Genomic DNA, 27,832 nt, shown 5'->3' on the forward strand with positions numbered 1-27,832 from the left:
CTAGCTGGTCCAGTTTGGTCATTTGCTGGTTGATTTAAAAAAAGAAAACCCACCACATTCCAAAACACAGCAATTCATTGCGTTCCAATTCCACTGCCCCAACAAATGCCAAAAAACAGGAACATCCAACGGTTGGTTATTTGAACCCTTTCACGCATAGAGGTCATTACAGTGGACAGTTATTCAAAAAGCATTTTCTTGCAAATGCATGGGTTTTGATGGCATTGCACATAAGTCTCTACAGTGGACTCCGGTACATCGTCCTATACATTGCCACCAAGTGGCAAGTCGTTATATGTGGGATTTTGTTTACTTTCTCAAAACCAAGGCCAATTAGAAATGCCAAGTTGCTCCGGAATATCAATCCATTCCTTCTATCCCAGGAGACTCTTGCAGGTAAAAATAAAAAAATTAATACATGTTGTAGCATCAAGTAACAACTAAGGAGTCATTGTTAAATGTTCCGTATTGATTTAATATTTGGAGGGGAAAAACAATGGGTAATCTTGACTGTGTTTATTATCATAATTCATGCATGAAAGGGTTAAATACCAGCACACTGATCAAATTAAAAATAGCAAGTCAGAAAAGTGTTTATTTTTTTAATTAATGTTTTTGTTTTACAATTATTATCATTATTATTCATAAATAATTTAATTGTATTTATTTAATTTATTTAATTGTATTATTTTTATTTTCATTAAGTAGATTTACTATTTAATTAATCTTTTTACAGGCTATAATTTATTTTTTTATCTAATGTATTTATAAATAATACATTATTTAAAATTAACTTACATAATCTGTATTCTGCTATCTGTATTTATTTTAATTTAGTTAATTTAATTCATTATCTGGTATTTATTTATTTTCCACCTGGTCTGTTTGTGACACTTAACCATGCACTTAACACTGATATTTGTTTTAGTTTTGGTCTGGAGCAAGAAGAGAGACCTGACAAAAAAGTATAGCCTATAATATAATATAATATAATATAATATAATATAATATAATATAATATAATATAATATAATATAATATAATATAATATCAATACATTTGGACATCTACAGTTACTTGTTACAGTTACAACAGTAGACAGCTACTGTTGTTTGTTGTTGTCATGGGCACCTGTAGCCTTTGACGAACGCCTAGGTTCCGCGCAAGCGCAGAATCAGCACAGTGGAGGATTGTGGGATAGAAAGCTATCGCCACGGCAACAGCAGAGTTTAGCGAGCGGAAATCTGCTGCTAGCAGAACACTAACGGCGATTAATTACTTAAGAAACATCTTTCCCACAAAAATACTGGTATAGTTTGTTGCCATGAACGAATCAGTAGCCAAAAAGACCCAGGAGGCTCTGGGAAAAGTGATCAAAAAGCCTCCTCTGACAGAAAAACTGCTCAGCAAACCGCCGTTTCGATACCTGCACGATATCTTCAGTGAGGTGAGTTGCTAAAAATATTATTATTATGACACAAGTGCTATTTTAGTTCCCTCACTATATTCACATTCACACGGTTCAAATCCTGCTTATAGATCTCAACGTGCTAACCTGCTACTGTAGCCTGCGCATACTATAGTCTTCAAAATATGTCAGATAAATCATAGTAACGTTAACGTTAGATCAGTCTGAAGGTGTAACGTTAAACATCTAATATTAGCTTTAAAATGTGAACGCCCAGAGCTTTGCATTAGTCTCAGCGTTAAGATTATGTTTGTGTTTTGATGTTGGTGAGCAAGCTAATAGATTATTAACAACATTAACTGTTTAAAACAATGTCAGCAATAGCGTCTTTCTTTTAAAATCAGTTTTGGTTTACTGTTATTACATACTCAGCTCTGGTTGAGATGATTATCTTGTTACTAGGCATTGCTCTGTCCACATGGTTATGCAAACAAAACTCAAGGGTCCACACAACATCATGAATGCAGATGATCTCGACATATTCATGAGATATCATAACACAGAGATGTACTTCTGAATCCTATGGCAGAATATCTGGAACCAAATTGTGGTGGTGATTTTGTAATTGGGAGTATAATATAGATACCACATTTAGTTAATGAAATGATATGCCCCCAATAAATGGCAGCATTTGCCAATAAACACCATCATCCAACGGTTGTTCATTTGAAGTGAGTCAGAGTGCCCTGTTACTGGATTAAAATAGCAAATCAGAAATATGTGTATTTTAAAAATAATGAAATTGTATTTAGAAGTTATTTAATTGTCATGTCATTTCTTTTTGTCTTGTTTTGTTTTATTTAATACATGTACTATTAAATTAATATTTTTTAATATCTATTTATAATATATAGATGTCACATGTAGTTTATCAAATTATATACAGAAAATATAAGCAACCTACTTTACCTGTGAGTACAATTGTTTCCTGATGTATCGACAGAGGTGTAATAGAGGGTATGCGTGTGACGTCACCGTTGGCCAGAGTGACTGCGGTTACGCCCACTGAGTGGCAAAAAGACTGAGCGGCAGCATTGGTTTTCAGCGTGAATGATGCGTAAAGCACACAAAACACATCTAAAACGGGAAAGAGCTTTGAGATTTACTGGATAAATAGATTTCACAAGAAATCGGAGGTATATTTTAACACTTTGCCGAAAGTTACATAACAGAGAAGCAAATGGATCACTCCAATTCATAGAAACAATTGGACAACAGGCAGCAAAACGTGGATTTGCAGTTGTCATTTTGTCAATATGCTGAATTGGGTAAAAACATTCCCTATTGTATTATTGTATCGACAGCTCATCTATTAAATATTTACCATTGAATATTATGCATAATTGGGTGTTTTTAAATAAACACTGGCAAGGCAAGGCAAGTTTATTTATATAGCACATTTAATACACTATGGCAATTCAAAGTGCTTTACAGAAAGGAATTAAAATAATCACAAAAAAAAGCTATACAAGTTTTATGGCTGGACGATATGTATATACCATTGATATAAGTGAAAACTCGGATTAAGACCTACCTTTATTGTATTTATAAAGTTTTCACAACAAAAATTTGCTTTATGTATTTTCCCCCGGCATCGAAATCAGACATATATAAATGTCAGGAAACACGATTCCTGGCTGGATCTCAATATCCATACAAGTTGTAAGGAACACTAGGCTATATCAAGTCCAACCTTTAGTTTAAAGTTTAAACTTATAATCTTTCGTTTTACTCGCAGGTTTTTTAATTAAATCAAGCAGCAGCTCTTTTGCCATTCAATTTTTAGAACGATAGTAAAGTTGCAAACTATAAAATAACATATTACATTATTACCAAAATATAGTAAACAAATCAATCTATCTTATATTTGATCTTCAGCTCTACACACTGTTAATTATATCCAGTAACCTCATGAGCTGCATTCTAGGGCCCTGTTTTCACATGGTATTAAGATGCGTTTTAGTCGATCGGATCACAAGTAGACGAGGGACACACATACCCGTTTACTCCTGGTGTTTTAAAACGTCTCTTTCGTCCACTTTCAAACACTTCTGTCCTGATTTCTTCGAGGGGAGGGTTTATGTATGGGCTTTTCAGATCTTTCGATCTAATGGACAAAATAAGCTCACGCAGTATACATATGAACACGACCAGAGAAAACATTAGTTTCTACTCTTCCAGCCGCAAGACCACGCCAAACACGGTGAGTGAGTGTTAGAAACCAGGAATGGTGTGAGAACATTGTGCTTGGTACGTTTTACGTCTTCACATTAAAATTGGGTCTCCCGCCAACGAAGTTTAAATCCCGTCTGGCTATTGTGTTTTCCATAATGTTTACGCATTAGGTCAGTAAGCGGCGGGTAGGCAGTGTTTTGCGGCTGTTCAAACACATTTGATCACATCAGCGTCTACACTACTAAAGCAATTTGGTCGACTACCTCTGGAAGTGGACAACCTCAAAACGTTTTAGACCCTATGTATTGTAAACCTGTATCTAGACGGTATTAGGTAAAGGAAGAGGACCGTTATGAATGAAGTGGGTGTATTTGCATCCAGAACTAGGCCTGTGGGTTGTAATCTCAGCTAAAATTAGCTAGACAGATAGAATCACCCTAAAGGTCACACCGTCTGTCTACTGTATGCATTAGGGTTGCCAGGTCTGCACAAAAAACCCCCGCTCAATTGCTAATCAAATCTAGCCCAATCACGGCCAAAAATAGCTCCAGGGCCGGGGGTGGTGGTGGTTTTCGCTTCAACCTGCGAACTACAAAACTACCTGTGGCAACAGTGTAAAAGTAGCCCAATTGGTATGCATACTCTCTTCATACGAGTCATGACATTGGTTGTCATAGTATAGTGTAGTGTTGTATTTTGTAAATGGTTTCTCCGTCATTATATGTTTTCATTAATGTGAACAATTTACAAAAGTAATGAAACTTTCCTCCAAAACCTAGTGAGCTGCCTGTGTAGTGCTTTGAGTTGCTGTCTATTTAGAGTGTTCCAAATCAATGACTTATGAGGTTCTATTTCAGACAGTAGACAATAACAACAGCTTACTAGGTTTTGAAACCGAGTGTATGTCTTTAGATTTTTGAATTACAAACCTGGATTTAATCTTTTGTTTACCCATTTTTTTTAGGTAATACGTACCACAGGCTTTATGAAAGGACTTTATGGAGAAGCAGAGATGAAGTCAGACAATGTGAAGGTAAAACGCCAATAAGAATGTGTCCACTTTTAAAGGAATGGTGCACAGTTTTCATAAGTTATATTTGGTTGGATCGTCTTTGTACCAGTGTTGTTTTGGACATACTACCTTTCAAAAGTTTGGGGTGATTTTGTTTTTTGAAGGAAATTAAATTGCATTCAGCAAGGATGCATTACATTGATCAAAAGTTACTGGTTATACAAGACATAATGTTACAGAAGACACAGTGTCACAGTTTCCACAAAAATATTAAGGTGCACAACTGTTTTAAATATTGATAATAATAAGATTTTTTTCTTTCGCATCATATAGCCATAAACTATAAAAACAATATAGGCATATATTATAATGATTTCTAAAGGTGACACTGAAGACTGGAGTAATGGCTGTTTAAAATTCTGTTTTGTCATCACAGGATTAAATTACATTTTATAATATATTAAAATATATGTTAAATTGTAATAATATTTTACAATATTGCTTCTGTATTTTTGATCAAATAAATGCAGCCTTTGGTGAGCATAAAAGACTCCAACTCCCAAGATTTTAACAGTAACTTTAAGTATTAAATATTTGTAAAATAAACAGTAAAATATTTGTCAAATCCTAATGTTAAATCCAGCACCTTTAAAAGCCAATTCACACCGCATGAACAGACGGCGACAGATGTACGTCACTTCTCAGACATTCCATGACCCGACAAACAGCGATTGAACATGTTCATTCAGCGAAAACGAGCGTGACAAAAAAACTTCAACAGATGTCGACACACTGATCTGACAAAACCAGAGAGTGTCCATTGCTGTCTGTCGGTGCGGTGTGAACTGGCCTGAAGAGGAATTTTAGGCTTTATATGTGTGCGAATGTATATATGTGCGAACCAGACACTTATTCTTGCTCATTCCAGTACTACTTTAAATCATATGACGGTTATATGTTCCTCACAGTCGCCAATTAATCCACCTACGCAGCAGTTTTACAACTGACTTGTCTATCTCTATCTGTCTGATCTCCTGCCTCATTAAGTGTTCTTGGATTCTATAGCCGCAGTATCTCAGACTGTGCTTTTTTTGCTGTTCAGTGTTCAGGTGTTGACATTGATCAGATAACTGAGTGTAACTCAAGACTCTCCATTTAATTGGCGTGCCAAAGTTGCACGTCGGGGTGATCCATGAGGTGTGATAAATCTACCTGTTAAAAGCTTGGTGCCTTTAACTAGGTTTACTTGGATCAGTATCACTGTGACCCAGTTAGAAAGGCAGGAGACTAGCTTGCAACATCACTCTGTGTGCAAAGTGAGGAGTACACGTCTGATCCTTCTCCAAATGCCGGTCAGTCTAAAAGAGCTGTGGCCTTTGATGTCCCAGCATGCATAATAAATGATCTCCCCACACCTGTGTGAAGCAGCCCAGCCCTACGGTATACCATGACATTATAATGTTTTGATAGCGCCACAGTTTTAACACTTTTCAGGGGAATCTACTGACAGATAGCAACTTCTAGCTGTCTATTAACTGGGATAGAAGAAAATATTTTAACATGGAAAAAAATAAAACTATTTCGAATTTTTTTGCTTCGCATTGCGATATTTTCATGACAATTTGTGAATATATATATATATATAAATATACATAAATTGAAATGTATAATTTTTGCACTTTTATATTGCCTTTCTGACAACATAGATTTTTTTACTAATTTGTGCTCATTTAAATAAAAATAAAAAATCATTGTATAATGTTGATGAGAAGCAAATAAGTCTCATTGAGAATAATGGGAATTCTCAAAATATTCAGAATCTGAACCAAATAATGTCATAATGCACAAAATCTTAATGGTCCTTAAACGGGCTTTGTTTTATGCAATATACATTTCTTAATTTTTTCTTGAAATATGTATCGTATAACCATGTTTTCATGAAATTCGCCTTGTTCACTGATTAGCCTTGTGAAACATTTTGATCGCATGGATATTGTGTAGCCAGTAGTTGGATATTAAATGCTTCTGAATGTGTAAAATCATAACAGATTACATCAGCATACAGGTTGTTCTGCCGCTGGTGCCTCATTAGGAACTTCATGAAGTATGAAATAATTAAATGGCAATACGGACAGTTGCACTTCATCATAACCAGCAAAGCAGAAATACAGAAAAAGAGGGTTTAATGGAGTGGACGGACGCATTATCAAGCTGTCGGTGATGATGTATGTAACTTTTGTTTAAAGCATCAGGATAACTTTAGGTTCTTTGTGTACAATCCAATTAAGTCTAAGCCTAAAGTAACTAAGCTAAAATTTTCATTTCATTGAATTAGAAAAAAGAAAGTTATTTTCTTGACATATTTATGCAACATTTAATCAGGGATCCTATACCAATATTCTGTCAGCGAGTGTGGCACGCATGTTTTATGAAGTGTTCACAGAATGAGACTGACACCAGAAATGATTCACATGGTAAGATAAAGTTACAGATCAATTTTTGATTTTCAATCTCAAATCTTTCAAAATGTATAGACTTCTAAATTTATAAGATTATTTAAATTTATTTGAATAAGTTTATATGGTCCAATTATGATCAGCATTATAATGTTTATTAATGCTATTAATGAAAGTAAATTATATTGAGTGTCCCTGGATTGGCTAGTTATTTGGCTAGGCTATCTAGTTTCTAGATAGGTGACCCTGGGTCTGTAAAGGCTGATGCCCCAAGCCTTAAAGATCTGTCCAATGTGTATTTTCTGCACCATTGGTTGCCCCAGACAAATTGCAATCTGTTTGTTGAATTGCCCCAACTGTGCTTGCAATCAACCTTGGCTTATCCAGTGGAGTGTGTGTTTTGGGACTATATGTTTGAACAATAGAAGACTGGGGCTGTGTTTAAAAACAGACAAACATTATGCTTGCAGTTCTGTTTCACCATCTCAGTTCTCTTCATGTACCCTGCAGGACAAAGACTCGAAAATTGCGTTCCTCCAGAAGGCCATCGATGTGGTGATGCTAGTCAGTGGAGAGCCCTTAGCTGCCAAACCTGCTCGGATCGTAGCCGGACACGAACCAGAGAAAACCAACGAGCTGCTGCAGGTCATTGCTAAATGCTGTCTCAACAAGGTCAGTACTGCGATTAAAGACCACTCAGCTACTGTACTTCTGTCCTGCAGGATTCACTCAAAGCCATTTAACTAGTGAATGACTCAAGACTAATATGTCCAAGCAGGGGGTAATTTATACATGTATTCATTTAATTGCACCCTTGAGCTTTTCTGAAGGTTAAGGAGCGATGGAACATTGCCATCAGCGTTATCAGGGGAACCCACTGATGCCTGCAGGGCGAAGAGCAGGTGTGAACAATGGGCTAAATGACAGTTCTTCTGCTCTACAGCACACTGGCATATTTTATACATGTCTTTGAGCTAATCATTTGACCACATGTTGCTCCAGGATGATTGTAGGTAACTTTGAATGGAAACTTAAGGTGAAATAGGTGATTCTGTTAAGGGGATAGTTAACCCCAAAATGAAAATTGTGTCATTGTTTACTAATTTATTTTTTCTGTGGAACCCCAAAGGATGTTCTTTGGGTAAAAATGTTTTTGCTGCAGTTATTCTATGTAATGACAAGGGGCTGACAAGCTCCAAGAGGGGAACCCCCCCCATAAAATGATCAAATAGTAGTCCATATGTGTAACTGTGCGCTATATTCCAGGCCTATGATATTTATTATAGCTTTCTGTGAGAAACAATCCTTATCTTTCCTTTCCTTTTCTTTCCTTCTGTCAAGTTTCTGTACATTAAACTTTTTTTGAATGTCAACACATTTTTTTATTTAGGCTACCCTTAAATATAGGTATCAAACTTCACTGTGCAATGTATGGACATAAATGATACCCAAACTGTGCGGTTTGTTGAAAAGATCTGCTGTTCATTTTCAATTACACTGTTTTCCAGCAGGTGGATAATAAAATTAAATAAATTGTGCGAAAAACATAATCCCATATTATATAGACAAGCGATGTTGAAGAAGCAACCTGAGGGTTTTTTTAACTTTTCACTATTCACCACCCAGAATACACTAGTAGTAACCACATTGCAACTACCCCAAACACCTAAACAACTGTAAATCAACACAGAGCAACATCAGTATATTTATATTGTTTAATTGAAATAAAAATGAAAATAAATAAAATCTACATAGAAATATTTAAAAAATGAATAAAAAAGCCAAAAGCACGTAACAAAATTATTAAAACTTAAACTAAAACAAAATTAAAGGTGAAAATATAAAAATATGAATGCATATATTAATATAACACAATGAGTAAATAATACTGTACAACACTTTGATCTCCCACAATAATTTTGTATTAAGCACCATGCACAAAAGCACAAAAGAAAACTCAAAAGAAGTTATTTTAAAGAATGTTGGTAATCAAACAGTTGACGGTAGCCATTGACTTCCATAGTAGGAAAAAATACCATGGAAGTCAATGGCTACCGTCACCTGAAATTGGTCTTAGAGCATGCAGAGTGTTGCTTGGGACTTGTGTTCATTTTGTTAAGTTGTTGTTAAACAGCGTATTTGTTCTTGTCCTTGTTCTAGCTCTCCAGTGACGAGGCTGTTAAGCGTGTGTTAGCAGGAGACAAGCTGGATCAGAAGGGAAAGCCCAGCACCTCCAGATCCCAGGACAAGGAGAACAGAGAGGGCAGGGAGCGCCACCGAGACCGAGAGGTGAGACCCGCTTGACGCTTCCTTTGACCCAGTGACATTTTCTGCCAAACCAGAATTTTCTGTTGTCTTAAATCAAAATTCATTCCTCAACTTATCCCTCTTGGGCGTTTCTGTTATGTCTTTTTCTTTCACTCGTTAATTCTGGAATTATATTAACACTTTGCATTTGGGTCCTGATGAAGCTATAAGGGTTATTTTAAGCAGTAATGACCAGTTTACTATACATTATCCCTTACTTGTTTTGTTTATTGCTATGAAAGTTTAAATCTGATGTTGTCTCTGGTTGTTGTTCAGGAGAGGAATGGCATTAAGGAGAGCAGCAGAAGCAGAGAGCAGAAAGATCCAGATCAACCGAAAGATCCCGAGAGTAAGAGGGACGACAAGGACCGCCGACAAGATGCAGAGAGGTCTGACAAGGGGCGCGAAAGAGACCGGACAAAAGACAGAGACAAGGACAAGAGCCGGGATCGGGAGAAAGACAAGACCAGAGAGAAGGAACGTGAGCGAGAGAAGGAGAAGGACCGCAGCAAGGACAAGGAGAAGGAGCGAGATAAAGAAAGGGATAAGAAAAGAGAACGGGAATCTCACAAAGACAGAGATAGAGAACGAGACAAGGAGAGAGATCGCGAGCGTGAGAAACGAAGGGAGAGAGAAAAAGAGAAAGAGGAGAAGCTGAAGGACAGTGGTGATAGAAAGGTTTGCTCATAAGATTTTATGACCACCAGGCACAGTGGCAGAAGAATTACCAAATTGACCAGCCTTTTGTTGTCTAATTCAGATATATTAAGTAACTCTTGCTCTTAAAATCCCATTTTAACCTAGAAATAGTTTTAGGATTGTGGAAATTTTAACAAAGAAAAGTGACTAAATATTTAAATATATATTATATATTTTTTATTATATATATATATATATATATATATATATATATATATATATATATATATATATATATATAGTATGATTTAAATATCTTTCTAAAAAAATCTTTCTCTGCTTTTAATACACTATAACAATTTGACTTTTTCCATAGATCAAGGCAGCAGAGATCAGCAAGTCAAAGCCTAACCCAGAGATCGCAAGTAAAACACATGAAGCTGAAGCAGAAGAGGTAAGATTGATCACTGGCTCACAATCCTGTGCTTTACTCTGCTTACGCCCTTTACGTTTGTTCTGTAGGAATGGTCGTCAATGAGGCTTGTTGACGTAATGTTCCTCATAGTTCTTTATTCTTTTCTTTGTTTCTCTGAATTGGAGGCCGAGGGCGGTGAACTGGAGGTACGAGTCTGTTGTGATTTCAGTGCCTGCTTTGCTTCGCTTGCGGAATAATAGGTGTTTTGCCTAGTTGGAATTGCACAATGACAGTATTGGTGGTGCAAGGATTGTCTTATCAGGCCTCAACAATTAGAATTTTTTCTGCTGCCCAGGTTGAGCCATTAGTTAAGAATTTTCTTTGGTCCTGAGGCAAAAGTTTGAGGTTGGTAAGATTTTTTAAATGTTTTTGAAAGAAGTCTCTCATACTCACCAAGGCTGCATTCATTTGATCAAAAATACAGTACGAACAGTAATATTGTGAAATAGCATTACAATTTAAAACTGTTCTATTTTACTTTTTTTTTTTAACCTAATTTATTCCTTTGATCAAAGCTGAATTTTCAGCATCATTACTCCAGTCTTCAGTGTCACATGATCCTTTAGAAATCATTCTCATTTGGTGCTCAACAAACATTTCTTGCTTAATATTTTTGTGTAATACATTTTATTTTAACAGTCACAAGTCACTTTTGATCAATGTAATGCATTCTTGTTGAATAAAAGTATTGTTTTTGTTAAAAAAAAATCTTACTGATCCCAGACTTTTAAATGGTAGTGTATATGAGAAGCAAGTGTATGTATATATATAAATGTATATATATATATATATATATATATATATATATATATATATATATATATATATATATATATATATATATATATAACATTAACATTTCTTTTGAAGATTTTTTTATTATAAGTTCAATAATAGTTTATATTTTAATAGAACCATTCACAGGACCATTATCAGCCATAAATTCACTCCTGCCTTTTATACACAGAAGCCGCATTTAACATGTATAATGGACCAAAGTCAAATAGTAATTAATTAAATCAACAAACAATTCGATCACACTTTAGTTTAGCGTCCAAATTCTCACTAACTATTAACTCTGACTTTTGACTCAATAAACTCCTAATTACTGCTTATTCATAGTTAGTAAGGTAGTTGTTAAGTTCAGGTAATGGATAGGATTAAGAGATGTAGAATATGGTCATGCAGAATAAGGCATTACTATGTGCTTTATAAGTATAATAAACAGCCAATATCCTAGTAATACGCAAGATAAAAAGCAACAAGTTCATAGTGAGGATTGGACCCTAAACTAAAGTGTTATCAAGAATTCAATAGAAAAGAAGTGTTTGAACTGATTTTTTTTTTTTTTTTTGTGGCAAATTGCAAAATAAATACAAGTACGTTTGTATGTACTCATAAATTGCTGGAAATAACCAAAAATAAACAATGCATCACATGCTTTTAAGTTTGTTTTTAAATGGATAGATCACCTAAAAAGGACAATTTGCTGTTATTTTACTCCCCCCTCAGGCCATCCAAGATTTTATTTTTCTTCAGTAGAAAAGTAAAGAAGATTTTTAGCTGAACCCGTTGTCCTTGTTGATTCATACAATGCAAGTCAATGGCTGCTGTCACTTTGAGTAAATTAAAACAAACATATTACAGGCAAAACAAAATGAATACCTGTGGCTCCTGGTGATACATTGAGGTCTTGAAGTGAAACGATCAGTTTGTGCAAGAAATGGAACATTATTTACAACATTATTACCTGCAATCAACAGCCTTGTTAAACGGTCCTGAGCGCGTTCATGGAAGTCTGGAGCACAAGCTTCCTCTCGCATTATGACGTAGAGCACTGACACTGTTTGTATACAACAGAGAGGGAGGACACATGTGCCTATCCTGGGTGCTGAAACCTCTATAAAAGTTTTTTATAAAATTAAGATTACGTTTGCTCGCGCAATCGCGTTTGGGAAAAATTACTTTTCACAGATACCCAACATTTGAGCTCACGCGCATACGTCATTATGCGACAGGAAGCTCGAGCTTGCATTACCAAGGACCACGGTTGCAACTAAAAATCCAAAATGGCCTAAGGGATGAGTAAATTAACCTCAAATTTTCCACCATGTTGTTCCACGTGTATGTGTCTTTGCAGCTTCTGTAGCTTCTCATTTGGAGTAGTGAGCTTTTTTGGTTTTGGCTAGTGGTGCAGCTGTTTAAAGCAAGTGTACTACAAATGTAAATGTTAAAGTCTTAAGGATATCTCTGTTGCGTTTTGTCTTTATTCAGCCTACAGATTTCCCTGAAATCCAGGTAATTTATCTTTGTCCCAAGTGAATCTGTTTCTGCTTATGATAATGTTTCATGTCTGCAACAACAGCCCAGAATTTTAGCCCTAAGATTTTTGTCTTAGAGGGTTTGTCAAGAAAGAAGGCTCAGGTGATCTTGAGTGATATCAGAACTCCTAGTGATAATACATGAAAATTAATGTCTTTCCTCATTCCTTTCAGGCGGAGAGTCCTTCCCGGTTGCCAAGGCCCTCATCGGCTAAAGGACAGAGGCGGTGGCCCAAAACAAGAGGTCAAGGTACTAAACATATCTTCCTTAACAGACCCTATTAATTATTGATGTGCAGTGCATTGACGTTTTGATGCATATCCAACTTGATCTGTTTAGTTGTTTCGAGTCTGAACGCATGAGATCAAATTTTTACAAACCCAGCCTGAACAAACTGATTAATGTAGGATTATTAAAACTGTCACAGCTTTAGAATTTTTAACACCATTATGAAAATCACAACAGCACATCAGATGTTGTTTTATGTGATTCGTCTTAAGTTATAACATAAATTGTGTATCTCTGTTACAGATGAGGTTGACAGCGAAGGAGGTGAGTGTTTTTTAATTTTGTGAATACCTGTTTTCCAAGGTTCAAAACTAACTTTTTGCCACACCCAATAATACAAATAATAAGTTTAATTTATATAGCACTTTTCCCAAGCTCAAAGAGCTTTACAATCAAAGACAAAAATACATCATAAACAAGGCCAAATACAAGAAACTATACAGTACTGCTCATTCGAATATTTGTATGAGTAAAAATGAAGTAACCATATTAGTCCCTCATGGAGTGAGTACACCAAGCAACTCACGTCCAACTGCATCTCGAATGCAACAGAGCCCGAACGAGTGCAAATGGGAACACTCGATGTACACCACAATCACAAAAACCAATCACAAGAGGTTGTTAGGTTGAAGTCCATTTTATGAGTGTTTGAAACATTGAGAAACATACTTTTTAAACGAGACAAAACTAAAACAAACATGCAGCCAAACTCGTACAGCATACTCACACTGTAAGTCTAAAAAATAAAAAACTATACTACCTGCCAATGGCCGATGACTTCAGAAAAGTACTGGTCAGCAAATTATTGTCATTATTGTTGTTAATATTATTATACAACTTACATACAAATTTGAGAAGATGGTTGCTGCATGTTGCGTTTTGAAAAACACATTACGTTTTTCAAAACGTAATTACATTTACACATTACATTACAATACGGCAAACCGAGCTGCTCCGAATCATAGAAAACACCAGATCATGAACTGCTCATGTCAAATATATTTATATAGTCATAGAAAGGAAATAAAACAGCTAAATACTCATTGTTAATTCAAATTCAGAATTTAGACTTAATAAATTAATTTTGACTAGTGCTGTCAAATCAATTAATCTCGTGTGTGTGTGTGTGTGTGTGTGTGTGTGTGTGTGTGTGTGTGTGTGTGTGTGTGTGTGTGTGTGTGTGTGTGTGTGTGTGTGTGTGTGTGTGTGTGTGTGTGTGTGTGTGTGTGTGTGTGTGTGTGTGTGTGTGTGTGTGTGTGTGTGTGTGTGTGTGTGTGTGTTTACACATATAAACACAAACTTTTATGTTAGATGCGATTAATCTCAATGAATCGTTTTGACCCTTTCTATAAATTTCCACAAAAAAAATTCTTCCAGAAGCAGACATTACTTCATCAGAGAAACCAGTCCCCATTGAGAATGGAGAAGCAACGGATTCGGTGCCACCTCAGACAACACACAGGTTTGTTTTCTTTCTTTCTTTCTTTCTTTCTCTATTTATTTATTAATAAGTGCTAATGATCACATAAGTGTATTGATTTAAAAATAAAAAAAGGCTAAATTTCCATCCAGTGATAACAAAGTAACCCAGTGTGATAATGTGCCGAGGGGATTTTGGGTGAATGGAGTGTATCATGTATGTTCCCGTGAGAGATTGTCTGGCAGTGAAAGTCACTGATGCAAATCCCCTACTTTCACTGCACTGTACCGCAAGATCAAACCACAAGATAGGCATCACTCTCATCCAGATCATTACTCTTGTTCTCAGAACCATATCTGTAAGCATTTAGCCATATAGGAACTTGCCGTTTACTTCAACTCCCCATGCATAAAGTCAAATGTGTACCTTACAAAGAGTGCTTATGTATTTAATGTGAAAATATTCTTTCTTCTTTTGTTTGCAATGTTTATGTGAGTAGAAGATTACCACGGCCCAGCAGCGCTCGACCGGCAGCCCCCCGCGTCAAGCGACAGGAGAGCTACGCTGACGTGACCCCAGCAGAGAGGTGAGAGATCTCGCTCATCAGGCTCTCAGTCTCACACTTCATATTAAAGCGTTAGTTCATCCAAAATGAAAATTGTGTCAGTTATAACTCACCCTCATGTTGTTCCAACCCCGTAAGACTTTCGTTCATCTTCGGAACACGAATTAAGATATTTTTGATTAAATCTGAGAGCTGTCTCACTCCTTCATAGGCTGCTAGGTAATTGCATCTGCCGGCCCAGAAATTTAGTAAAGACAATGTTTAAAATAGTCCAAGTGACTACAGTGGCTCAACCTTAAGCTTATCAAGCGACGAGAATACTTTTTGTGCGAAAAAACAAACAAAAATAATGACTTTATTCAACTATTAATTTTCTTCCGTGTGGGCCTCTGAGTGAGTTCACGAGAACCTAATTTGTGTTCCGAAGATGAACAAAAGTCTTACGGGGTTGGAACAACATGAGTGTGAGTAAATACTGACAGAATTTTCATTTTTGGGTGAACTACCCCTTTAAAGAAGTAAGCCACAAGTGGTGATGCACTGATACATACAATGATATTACCACCGGTAGGGGGTTCTTGCCTGAAATATCCTCTTAATATTTTGTGATGGGGATATATGCTACCTTTTAAAAGATTTGAGGCGATAAAAAAAGAAACAGACTTCCAGAAATGGCATCAGCCATGTACGGCAGAACCGAGCATGAAGAACCTGAGACCCAGACGCAAGATGTTTTTTTGCAAGTGTATATCTCACAATTGTGACTTGTTTTCTCGCAATTCCGAGTTTGTCTCACTTTTTTTAGGTATAAACTCACAATTTTGAGTTATAAATCTGAATTATGAGATATATCAGGGCTCCGGACTAACTTTTTTTACTAGGAGCGCTGTAGCCCCTGACTGAAATTTTTAGGAGCGCAAGCAGAAAATTTAGGGGCACACCTTAAATCAGCTTGCAATGCAATTATTCAAATTTCCCCCAAAATAACTGTTATACTGACAAATTCTTTAATAATAGACTTAACGTACAGATATGACAATGTGCAGTTTTATTTTAAGTTATGAGATATATGTAAGAAATTCTGAGTTGTGAGGAGAAAATAATCTTCCAGTCTTCAGTGTCACATGGTCCTTCAGAAGTCATTCTAATATGCTGATCTGGTGCTCAAGAAACATCTCTTTTTACTATCAAGGTTAAAAACATTTGTGTTGTTTAATGTTTTCACTGAAACTGTTAAAAATGTCAAGGATTATTTGATGAACGAAGTTTCAAAGAACAGCATTTGTTTGAAATAGAAATAGAAAACATATTTTGTTACAGTGTAAATTTGTTTAAGTTCACTTTGCTGCATCCATGCAAAATAAAATTATTAATTTCTTTTTAAAAAAAACAAAACACTGATCCCAAACTTTTGAACAGTACTGTATTATAAGGACATAATAAAGACATCAGTTGCTTATTTAAAAAAAGAAGTTGAATTTAAGCATGACTGGGTTTTCTCAGGCAGGGCAGTGGCAAGACCCCCGCAACGGTCATTTTGGATGACAAGAAGCTCTCTGAAGATGAGGATGATGAAGATGGGCATTTTGTAGTGGAGGAGGCAGTTCCGACCCTCCCTGACATACCGGAAATGGAGGTAGTGAAGGCAGGCTCTATATCCATGTAGTATTTCAGTAAAAAATCAGCATGATTCAGACTCAATTTACTTTTTTATTTTTTTTACTACAGCATAATTCTCTTGAACTGCAAGGGGATGACAAACATGGTAAGCCATGTCCAATAATACAAATAAAAATTCAAAAATGATGATTGTTGTGAACTAACCCTTTAAAGGCACACATGAGAAAAAAAATATGTATGCGAAAATCATAAAAGATAGAATGTTTTTCATTTGTTCATAGGTGGGCTTGTGAAAAAGATCCTGGAGACAAAAAAAGACTATGAATCATCTCCATCCACAAAGTCAAAAGAACAGGTATGACATTGATTTAAGATCCTGGTTGTTCCCGTTAATACCACTAGGTGGCGGTGCTATTCCATCTAACGCTGTCCATGATTTGTTTTTGTTTTTTACAACAAAATTCCAGTAACATGAGTAAATGCATTTCAAAATCTCTTCATTAAGGGAATAAGCATTTTTTGTGCTCTAAACAATACTTCAGGGATGTGTCTGTCTCTCTTTTTGTTTCCAAAGCCTGACCCAGTGCACTGTCAGTTTACTAAAGAAAGCAACTTTGCAAATGGAGTGGAGAAATGTAATTGCAGTCCCTCAGAGGCATTGAAGTGTTATTCTGTTCCACTGAGCTTAAATAATTAGGGTAAAATAAGCATGATGGCTCCGTACATGCTGTTTAGATATTTTTGTGGGTAACATTGTTAACAATTGTGGCCTGTTTGTTTGTGAATTTTGTTTGGTTTGATTACTGCATTACAAATTGAATACCAGGCTGTGCTGGTGACTTTTTGTAAGGTTGCTTGTGATTTGTTTACAGGTTAAAACTTTTGGGGGGATTTTATCCGAAGTTTCAGTGTGGTTCAGGCTATGTAGTTTTCTGTTCTAGCCATCAAATTTGTGGAAAGGTTTTTCAGGACAACTAGAAAACTATTGTCTATCTAAAGTGTGTCTTCCTCAATGTCTTTCCAAATGTTTAGCTTGCTTTGGGCTAGCTTAGGGGTGGTCGATATTGCAAAAATAGCATACCATGATTCTTTTTCATGTTGTATTTTAAGACTATTTGTAAGTCACTGAGCAGTGCACCAAAAATGTTTTGTCTTATACAAATAAAAAAATAATGACAGACCACCACAGGCCAAAATAGGGGTGGGCAATACGATCGACATCTTATAATTATTTTATCTTTGTTATTAAAAATAAGAACAAAAGTGCAAATTACAAATAGGACAAATACAATATAAGATTGCTTATTAGGCTACTATAAGACCACTTTAAAACCTAATGCACGGATCTAATAAACTACTGACACACATCCAAACTGTTTACATTTACTTATAAATGACTGTGTTTATGTAACCTTTTGTGAATTTGAGTTTAAATTCACCCTGTGGTGAAAATCAAATTTGTAATGTTGTTCATATCTATGTGGGGTTTTTAATATGCTTTAAGACAAGCCTTGTGCAAATTCACAAGTCAACACCATTGCTGAGTATTTTCTCCTTAAAACTGCAGTGAACCCAAGACAGGCTCAAAAATGCAGTTTGAAATCGCTGGTGTTTCTGACGTCACAAACTACCTTGTAACCAATCACGTCAATGTGTGATCCTCTGAGCTAGTGTGAGTGGAGGCGGGGCTAATTTGCATAGTCATAGAATCGCGGATACTAAATGAGGCAAGGGTGTAGTTACATTTAAGCAATTTTAAGGCATGAAGACATTTTTTTTCAGGGAAAAAAAAGCATTTAGTCTTTAGATGTGTCATTTTGGTGATCAAAGATGAGTTTTAAGGGATAAAATGATTGAATACAGCGGGACTTTAAGCGAAATAAGATGCGGAAGAAAACGTCACTATTTGATGTGATCTCTCTTCAATGGCAGATCGTGGAGACATTAATCGTTCACAATCTGAAATCGTGATATCGCACACCCCTTCTTTGGTTGGTTTGTGAGCCAGGGAAGATGGGAACAATGTGAATTGAGTGTTGAAGTCATCCTGTCCGTGCCCTGGTGAAAGGGTGGTCTGTCCTGGGTGGTCCACACTTGCCGGAATGTACGCTCCAGTCTATCTGTCCGTCACTGGCTGTAGGCCTGATGGATGCAACGTTTGGTGATGGCCCTCATGCAGAACCCTCACCCCTTCACCCTGACTTCCCACCTTAGTCACATGTGAGTTGGCAGTAGGGACAAATAGAGATGTTGGGAATTGTGAGGAATTTTGGCTCTGTTGCAGATTTCATGCAATAGTTCTGGTCCTTTAATAATTCTTTAATTGAATGATTCTTTTAGAGGACGAAAGAAAATAAACTTTATTTCATACTTTTCTCAGCTAGAACCTAAATAGCTATAATAAAACCTTTTTTTTTTTTTAATTTTTCAGCTTACATTCATTGTTATTCAAAAGTTTGCCTACAGTTATTTTTTTCTCTAAAAGAAATGAATACTTCTATTCAGCAATGGTGCATAAAATCGATTAAAAGGGACAGTAAAGATACTTATAATGTTACAAAAGATTTCTACTTCAAATGAACGCTGAACTTTTGAACTTTCTATTCACTTTAAATTCAAAAGTTTTGTTTACACAAAAATATTAAGCAGCACAACTGTTTTCAACATTGATAATATGTTTCTTGAGCAGCAAAATTGCACGTCAGAATGACGGATCACAGAAAGGATCATGTGAAACTAATGATTTTGAAAAATTCAGCTCAGCCATCAATGGAACATATAACATTATTTATATATATATATATATCATTTTTTTAATATAAATTGTTTTAAATTGTAATAATATTTCACAATATTACTGTTTTAACTGTATTTTTTTTATCAAATAAATGCAGCTTTGATGAGCATAAGATGTTCCTTTCAGAAACATTATAAATTCTTACTGACCCCAAACTTTTGAACAGTAGTGTATATGCTGTTTTTATAACCTTGTATTAATTCAAAAGCTACATTGAAATTCATATAGTTAAAAATGTTTTTGTTATTTCTTCTCCATGTAATGAAAGTAAATTAAGACTTTGATGTCGAACCTGAACTGGAGTTCCCATTACCTTTCCTTGCATGAGAAAGAGTGGTCAATACATTCTTCAACTTTTACAGATTTGGAAAGACATGAGGGTAAGTAAATTATCACAAAAGTTTAATTTAATTCACTTGGTTACAGTCCTCAATGAACAGACGTGAGCTCTGTGTGCTCTGCCGCCGGCGAGATCTTGTTTGGTGTTCAAACTCAACCGCACACAGTAAGCTGCTCCCAGCTGGCCCTTACAGCGAGCGCTTCTCCCTTCTGTGTTCTTGATTTCAAAACAATCAGACTGGATTTCCTTTCAATCCCAAATAATCAAATTAGACCCCCCCCCATTAGACGCAGGCCAACTCCGGGCTGGAACCTGAGCGCTGCATGGCGCGCTCCCCTAATTGACTTAATTTAGCCTCATCAGCTCTCTAAATTCTGTCTTAATTGCGGGGCATGAAATGGGCGTGCGTTTTTGAGGTAGTGCACTCCGCACCTCTCCTGTCTAGGTCAGCTGAATGAAAATGAAACCTGTAATGACTTCCTTCCTGACTTGAAAGGGGGGTGAAGGTCAACGCAATAAAGGGGCTGCTCTCCTGTAATCACGGTGTAGCATCCAGGGTTAAAAATGTAAATATTGAGCTTCCCTTATCCTCCTCAACAGGTTTGAAGTTACAGCGCTCATAAATCACTTCACAAATATGAGCTTTCGCTCTCAGATCTCTCCAGGATTTTGAATTTAGGGTGATCTCCACATGAAGTACGGATGACTTAATCTCTTCGGAATGACCACAGAATTTAGAGTTTTGACTATTAGTAATTCCGAAGGTGAAACAGAGCCAGTGACTCATTCTGTGGCTTTATTAGCTTGAGCTTTCCTTTCCGCTTCGTAAGTGAGGATTTACCTCGCCAGGGTCGACAGAACTTCATTTATCAAGATCTGCTAGACGTTATTTCTTTTCATTTGACAGAAACAACAGGCCGGATGCAATATTATGATGGGCCGTTTCCTATCACGGTGCGTTTTGCAGAAGAATTTGCAGTACATTTTGCAGCTGACCTCTGTTGTGACCTTCCAGATCACGTGTATATTATTGTAAGATTCTTCTTGTAGGGCGTCTTTTTTGTTTTGAGAGTATTGGCCCCTGACAGCAGCTGCGTTTTCATAAGCATTTTTTCCCTCTTCCCTTTTTCCCCTCTTTTGCGCAATCAAATTAGCCTGATGAAGGTTTGCAATGTATAAATAAACCCCATGGCACACAAATGGATGGCTGTTGAGTGAACACCACACCAGCTTGTGCTCTGCCGAACGGGCAAGAAAATAAATAGTCGTCCCTTCAGGCCTGTGTCTTTGTAAACATCTACCTTTTTTGTTGGATATGTAAAGGAAATGACTCTTGTGACATTCCTCAACGTTTTGCCCTCATCGACAGACGATTGACATCCCTGTGGAATGATCCAAAGGTTACGTTGAAATACCACGATCCAAGTCTCTGACGTCTAATAGCATAATTGGCGGCATTTTAACCTATCATTTCAGTCCTACCACTCTCTGGTTCTCATAAGTCGAACTGTCATACACTGTGGTTCTGTGGTGATCTCCTTAGCACGCAAGTGCAGGATGGTGATCTCAGCAGCGACCCCCACGGGGCCGAACTGACCCTTCCATCCTGTGTATACCACTCCGCCTCTCTGCACTTCACTTCATCCCAGCTATTTTTATGATGTTGCTGGACGGGGCCCATGTTTTCCCCAAGGAGGAAACCCCTAAACATTGCTAAACAATTAATCTTTCCCCTTTGAGTCCTTGTTGGACCCACCATGGAGCAATATACCAGTAGCAAGCTGTCTGAAAAGGACTTTGCCATTGAAGCCACTGTCCATGTTAAAGTCTTTCACCATGTAGTTTAAATAAAATCCTCTGTAAAGAATAATGCATTTTGGTCATTTTAACTGCTTATGCATACTCAAAAGAAATGCAACAGCATCTCACTGTTTTTCTAGCATCCCAAGACAATGTTTTTTTAGAAAGCTCTGATCTATAAGTGAAATATGTTGAAGTGTACGGCCAATACATTGACTGTAGCCAATCAGAATGCAAAGTACAACCCAAAATGCTATTGTAACCAATCAATAAGTAGCAAATTATTTTGATCATTCATACCTGATGATCATACCTCCCCTCCTGAAAACTAATCTGAAAACTTTCTCAATGCAAACTAGGGGTGAGCGTTATACAGGGTAAAACGAGAAACTAGTAGAAATATGTTAACCGGTATACATATTTTGTGTATCGTTTCTATTGCAGTTATGTCAGTGTTTGCTGCAATGATGACTCGGCACCAGTATAAAAAAAATCACGTCTACCAGATTAGTGAATGTAATTTTGGAGTCTGAATATGTAGTGATAAAGACTGTGCACATCCTTCTATTAAGCTGTCTGTCCTCACAAGCTGCACACAAAAACAAACAAAATTTGTTCACAGACAAATTACTTTTTTTCATGATTATTTTCACTCAAGTTACTGTTTTGAATCAGTCCGACGAATAACTCAGCAAACATCTGACTCTCACCGAACTGTTAGTTATCCTTACTTTCACTGATGTCCGTTTCAAAATGAAGCAATTTTTGTGTACTTGTGAAAATTTACTTAATTTGTGACTGGTTGTGTGGAACTGATTCTCCAATAAGTTTGCCTGTCATGTTTACATGTAGCCTAGCTGTCTGTGCCTGTACTGTCTTTAAGTACTTTAACTAAAGAAAATGCTCCTCACACTATACTTCATGACTATATAAAAAAAAAAAATCTATAATTTTTTGAAAGGTTTCAAATTTATCTGGAAGAAAAATGTTCTAATTATAAATATCGCCCACCCCAATGCAAATGTTCACATCTTGAAGATAAAGTTTTTGATACAAGAAGTAGCTAACTAAACTGCAGTTTTAGGGACGGAACTGCATGTCTGCCATCGACTGAGTGTTTGCCATTTTTCCCCATTTCTGTTTGATGCTGCTAGTGGCGAATAAATTATTTGCTTTATATTTAAACTTTGTCATACTTTCCTAACAGAAAAAGACTGTTCTCATTTGCGAGCCCAGTTTATCTAATGAATCGCGTTTGAACTCAAAGTTTCAGATCCACAGAACCGTGACGCAGCAAAGTGAATGCTTCTCAAGTTTATCATTCTCAGGAGGATTGCAATTCTGTGATTTTCTTTGCCAGAGCTCTCATTTGAAGAGTGCTGCTCTGCTTCATTTTGTAGTTTTTCATTAGCACTCTATTAATCATGCATTTTGCATGCATTGCTTCATTAAGCAAATTGGGCTTGCAGCTGAAGGCTTAGATCCACATAACGGGGTAATGAGGCATCCCGATGCAAGAGGCTTCGGCCCAATGCATCAGCGTCTCTGGAAGCCACCTGCCCCAGGCACACCGACTCCACATCCCGCTTGTGTCACTGTTCGAGATAATGGGAAAACCTGTCCTCAGCTGCCTCGCGCAAAACAAATATTTTTCCTGGGTCCGACTGAAGAGAGGGGAAACTGAAAGCCCCTATAAACGATTGATTTATGTCCTCCGAGACAGAAAGCCTGAGTTTTTCTTTTCTTTTCGACTGAGGGGTGAGGTGCAGGAGGACGGCAAACAGAGCGAATCTAGCCTGGCCTTCGCGCTCCACGAACAGTGAGCCGAATGTGCTCGCCGGTGTTTGTGTAGAGGGGGTGTTTAAGGGCCAGAGAAACCACCCACATTGCAGACAACTATTAGACATTTCAATCTGAACGCACTTGTAAACCACAGAGAGGGGGGGAGGGGGGAGGGGGGAGGGGGGGTGAATTTAGTCTCAGACGTTTGTTACGAGTCCTAGAGAAAAGCAACATAGTTAACCTTTGAAGTGTTTGCAATATAGTTACCGGACTCTGTAAAGTTTTAACAATAAACTTTCCGTTTCAAAACATGGATGATTAGAGACCGGCTCTTTTTGAAAATATTTTCAGATTTCAAATCATAATAGCATTTGACCCACTGTATATCTATCTAGTACTATGTGATCATTTTATTTATATTACATTGGTCTATATTAATTATTTGAAATGTATACAATAATATGAATACTTTTAAACCAAATTGTGCGTGCGTGTGTGAAAAACATAGATTTTATATATTGATTATAGGGTTATGAATTGATCCATTGAATTGCATAAAACTTACCAACACTAACACCATTTTGGGTTCTGAAGTTTAAGTCACAGATGTTATTAATCCACCTGTCTTAACACTCTCAAACTCACAAATTGAGAGAGAGAGGGATTGTGAAACTGGTGTACTGACGCTTAATTGCCAGATAAAAAGCTATTTAAAATCAGCAAGATATTTACAATATTGCTTGGTTGTAGTATATTGCCAGAAAAATCATTGCAAATGTATTGTAAATATGTCCATTATATCTATCTCACCTTTTGAAGAGTTCATGTAATGCTCTTGTCTATTTTCATAAGGAAGTTTCTGGTAATTTTATTGTCATGTAGCTCAGGTTTGACATGTTCTGCCTTAGAAAGGAAGATGTTAGTGTTTGTGGCCATAATGACATGAATTGCTTGAGCAGTTCAGCTGGAAACAAGGTAAATGTGAAGTAGTTGTTACCAAATACTGTTGTAAAATAACTTCGCTGCCATTGCCTGTTACTAAAATAAACAAAGTCATGTCTTGCATGAGGGTGTGTGTGTCTGAGTGGGACGAAGGCAGTAAGAGTACAGCCTGTTTGGCCTAGTGCCACACACAGCCTGTGGCCCCAGCTGAGTAAATAGACACGGGCCCCGTGTGCCAGGGGGGCCTTCTTGTGCTTGGCTGAAGGGTGACTGGGGCACACCAGGACCCCCCAACCACACCGCATACAGAGGAGGCCTTCAGTAACCACTCACTCACATTATGGATCCCATGTCTCTTTCGTTTTGATCTTTATATACATTGCAAGGTTTGTATAATTCCTGCCTTGAAATTCTAAACATTTGTAGCCTTGACATTGAAAACCCACTAAATGCAGACTTCTCCTTGGTGCTTTTTTCCCCTAAAAGTATATTGTTGGTAGGTATAGATTTCCTCTAACCTCATTCATCTATAGCATACATCTGAGTGCTCCCTCATGGGGGTGACTTCCCACTAGTCATTTTTCAGTTGTAAGCTTAACTTACAGTCGCTTGAGAATCGGAGGAAGCGGGTGGCCATTAACAGTCCAGACGACTCAACTCTTAAAGGGATAGTTCACCCACAAATGAACATTTCGTCTTCATTTATTCACCCTCATGTCATTCCAAACCTGTATTTTATTTGTGGAGCATCAAAACATTTTGTGAAGAACATTTTGACTTTTTATGTCCATACAAAGAAGGTCAATGGGGTCCAAAACATTGGAACCTAGTGACTTTCATTGTATGACCAGAGACATTTTTAAAAATATCTTCTTTTGTGTTCTATAGAAGAAAAAAGGTCATACAGGTTTGGAATGACATAAGGGCAAGTATATGATGCTCATCCAAATGCAAAGCCATTTATACTAAAGTCAATTGTCGTCTTGTGTTATCCTACAAATACACAATCACAGCATGTTGACAACGGATAAAAGTGAAATGCATGTCATCGAAATTTCAGTAAAAAGTCAGGAGGTGTGACATTGTTTTTAGACGGCTATTGTTGATCTGTTTCCTGTGGTTCCGTCTATCTCTCTCTGCAGGATCGGACGCTGGTGTCGGAGGTGTCTCGTAAGAAAGAACGAGAACTGGTGGCGAAGGAGATTGAGCGCTTACGTTCGTCCATACAGACTGTGTGTCGTAGCGCTCTGCCCCTGGGCAAAATCATGGACTACATTCAGGAGGATATGGACTCCATGCAGAATGAATTGCAGACTTGGCGCAAAGAGAACAAGGAGAACGCACAGGCTCTGTTACAGGAACAAAGGTGCACATTCATATTAGCTCAGTGAACTGCCTTGTTGTCTACTGCCTACGTAAGCAGCATCTTAACTAAACTGATTGATTTGGAACGCTCTGCATAAGCAGAATCTCAGTTGTCATTCAAATAAATGCTCCTCGTGCAATTGCACAGGAGTTGACTTAAAATTGATTTCAAGTTGAGCTAAAAGCCAGTGTTCTAATAATCATAAAAATACATCGCTTTCAAAAATTAAGTAGTCCATTTAGACTTTGATTATATATTTATTAAACAATTTTGTTCAATAAATGTTTTGTTTTTTACTTGGTTGGATGAGGCCAATTTCAGCATATTTTTGTTTTATATTATCATTTGTATTTATTTATTTTTTACTTTTTTCTTATTATTTTATTCTTTGTTTTTTTTTAAATAAATGTTAACAATTACATTATTATTTTTTTTTTGTTTGTTGCAAAATTGGCCACCCTATTGGTTACCGGCCATTATGTAAAAATAATTATCGTCAGGATCAGCTATAATAACTCTCAATCAATGCATCTCAGTCTTTATCATGATTGAGATAGCCAAAAGCTTTGATAGTCTCGTTCTTCTGTGTTAAACCGTTTCTCTGTCTATGTCTCAGAATCACAGACACCGTTGTGGAACCTCTGAAGTCCGAGCTCGCTGAACTGGAGCAGTTAATCAAAGACCAGCAGGACAAGATCTGCGCAGTCAAGTCCAACATCCTGAAGAACGAGGAGAAGATCCAGAAGATGGTATCCAGCATCAGCTTCTCCTCACAAACATGAATATCAACAAATCCCAAATGATAGCTGAAGCACTGAGCAGTGGGGAGAGCTCCTGTTAATAGACCTGATGTCTTTAAGCCGGCACTGGAGAGACTTCAGAAGGTGCAGGTATGGTCAGGAATCACCCTCCTCAAACCCTCTTCAAGTAAGGTGCCTTCTGTAAGACCCAGGATCTGTTCGCGGTGGTCCACACTCACACGTCTGCAGTAGATTTGCACTTGTCACTTACTTGAGAGATAAATGTGTGGTCACCATATTGATGTGTCCTGTATTTTTTTTTTTTTTTTAAATGATCTCCATATTCTCTTGGGAAAACAGACTGACTGGATTATTTTATTTTTATTTTGTTTTTCCATTCAGACTGACAGGCTTTTGTCTCACAAGAGAACCTTGGCAATGATAATATATGATTGGCAATGATATATGATTATATATTTGTATGTATACCGTATGTGTGCATAGACAGTTCACACACACACACACACACACACATATATATATAATTTAGTAAGCAATAAAGAGGACCTTTTAGAATTGCCAAAAATTGGAGACACTACACACGCACCTCTGCACTTTGACCAATGATACCGTCATACAGCACATCATTTACCTGGACACATTAAAAACCTCTAGCTTAATGTAAGTTCTAAGAAATGAGATGAGATGGCATGAATGTGTTTTAAGTCAATTCATCGTGTAAGTCAAGAAATGTACCCTTATCAAATGTACTTGTGTATGTTTCAAATTCATATAAATAATGGAAAATATTCAACTGATATTTCATTTAAAAAACCAACAACAACTTAAAAACTTGCTGAAACACTTTTTAGAGGGCTGTTGAGAGTTTTCTACTGCAATCTGAGATCCATGAAGCAATTATTACATTGAAAATTTCTATTTTGATAAGGTTGAAATGTTTGCAAAACTGTGTTAGATGAAGCAATAACAGGTCCGATCTGTCAAAGTTGATCAGCTGGTCAAGCACAACATGTCACACTTTATGGATACTGTGGTGACCATACAACGGCAAACACTACGTCAGTATTATCAGCTGAACACTATGTCACAAAAAACTGTTTGCTATTTATTAAAATCAACTTAAACGTCAATAAATTATCATTTACTTTGTAAAAGAGCCGACCATATACACTGTAAACGATTTTTACCACATCCATACTTTTTGCTGTACATTTTGTGTATATGTTGTTTGTATCATAGTTCACAAATGAATATTAATTTTGTAGTGAAGTCTAATAAACAGTTACATTTCTGTTAA

General features: G+C 36.8%; 1 protein-coding gene across 1 annotated transcript; it reads left to right on the top strand.

Moving 5' to 3' along the window:
• The first annotated feature begins 1,179 nt into the window (after positions 1-1,179).
• traf3ip1 (TNF receptor-associated factor 3 interacting protein 1) lies at positions 1,180-27,832 on the top strand. The gene is made up of 15 exons (XM_077217086.1): positions 1,180-1,447; positions 4,608-4,676; positions 7,622-7,783; positions 9,272-9,400; positions 9,695-10,096; positions 10,434-10,511; positions 13,028-13,103; positions 13,386-13,406; positions 14,520-14,604; positions 15,062-15,148; positions 16,631-16,763; positions 16,856-16,892; positions 17,029-17,102; positions 25,551-25,774; positions 26,391-27,832. Exons 1-15 carry the CDS (start codon positions 1,325-1,327, stop codon positions 26,554-26,556), a joined length of 1,866 nt encoding a protein of 621 aa, XP_077073201.1. The 5' UTR covers positions 1,180-1,324; the 3' UTR covers positions 26,557-27,832.

The sequence above is a fragment of the Siphateles boraxobius genome, unplaced genomic scaffold (genome assembly GCF_051911475.1).
Source record: "Siphateles boraxobius isolate OS27281-9 unplaced genomic scaffold, OSU_SipBor_1 7, whole genome shotgun sequence".
In the NCBI taxonomy this organism is placed as follows: Eukaryota; Metazoa; Chordata; class Actinopteri; order Cypriniformes; family Leuciscidae; genus Siphateles; species Siphateles boraxobius.

Excerpts from the sequence above, each read along its gene's own strand:
- traf3ip1 (XM_077217086.1), top strand. The coding sequence starts at position 1,325 with ATGAACGAATCAGTAGCCAAAAAGACCCAGGAGGCTCTGGGAAAAGTG. Across the intron at positions 7,784-9,271 it reads CTAAATGCTGTCTCAACAAG|CTCTCCAGTGACGAGGCTGT; the intron begins GTCAGTACTGCG and ends TCCTTGTTCTAG. Across the intron at positions 9,401-9,694 it reads AGCGCCACCGAGACCGAGAG|GAGAGGAATGGCATTAAGGA; the intron begins GTGAGACCCGCT and ends GTTGTTGTTCAG.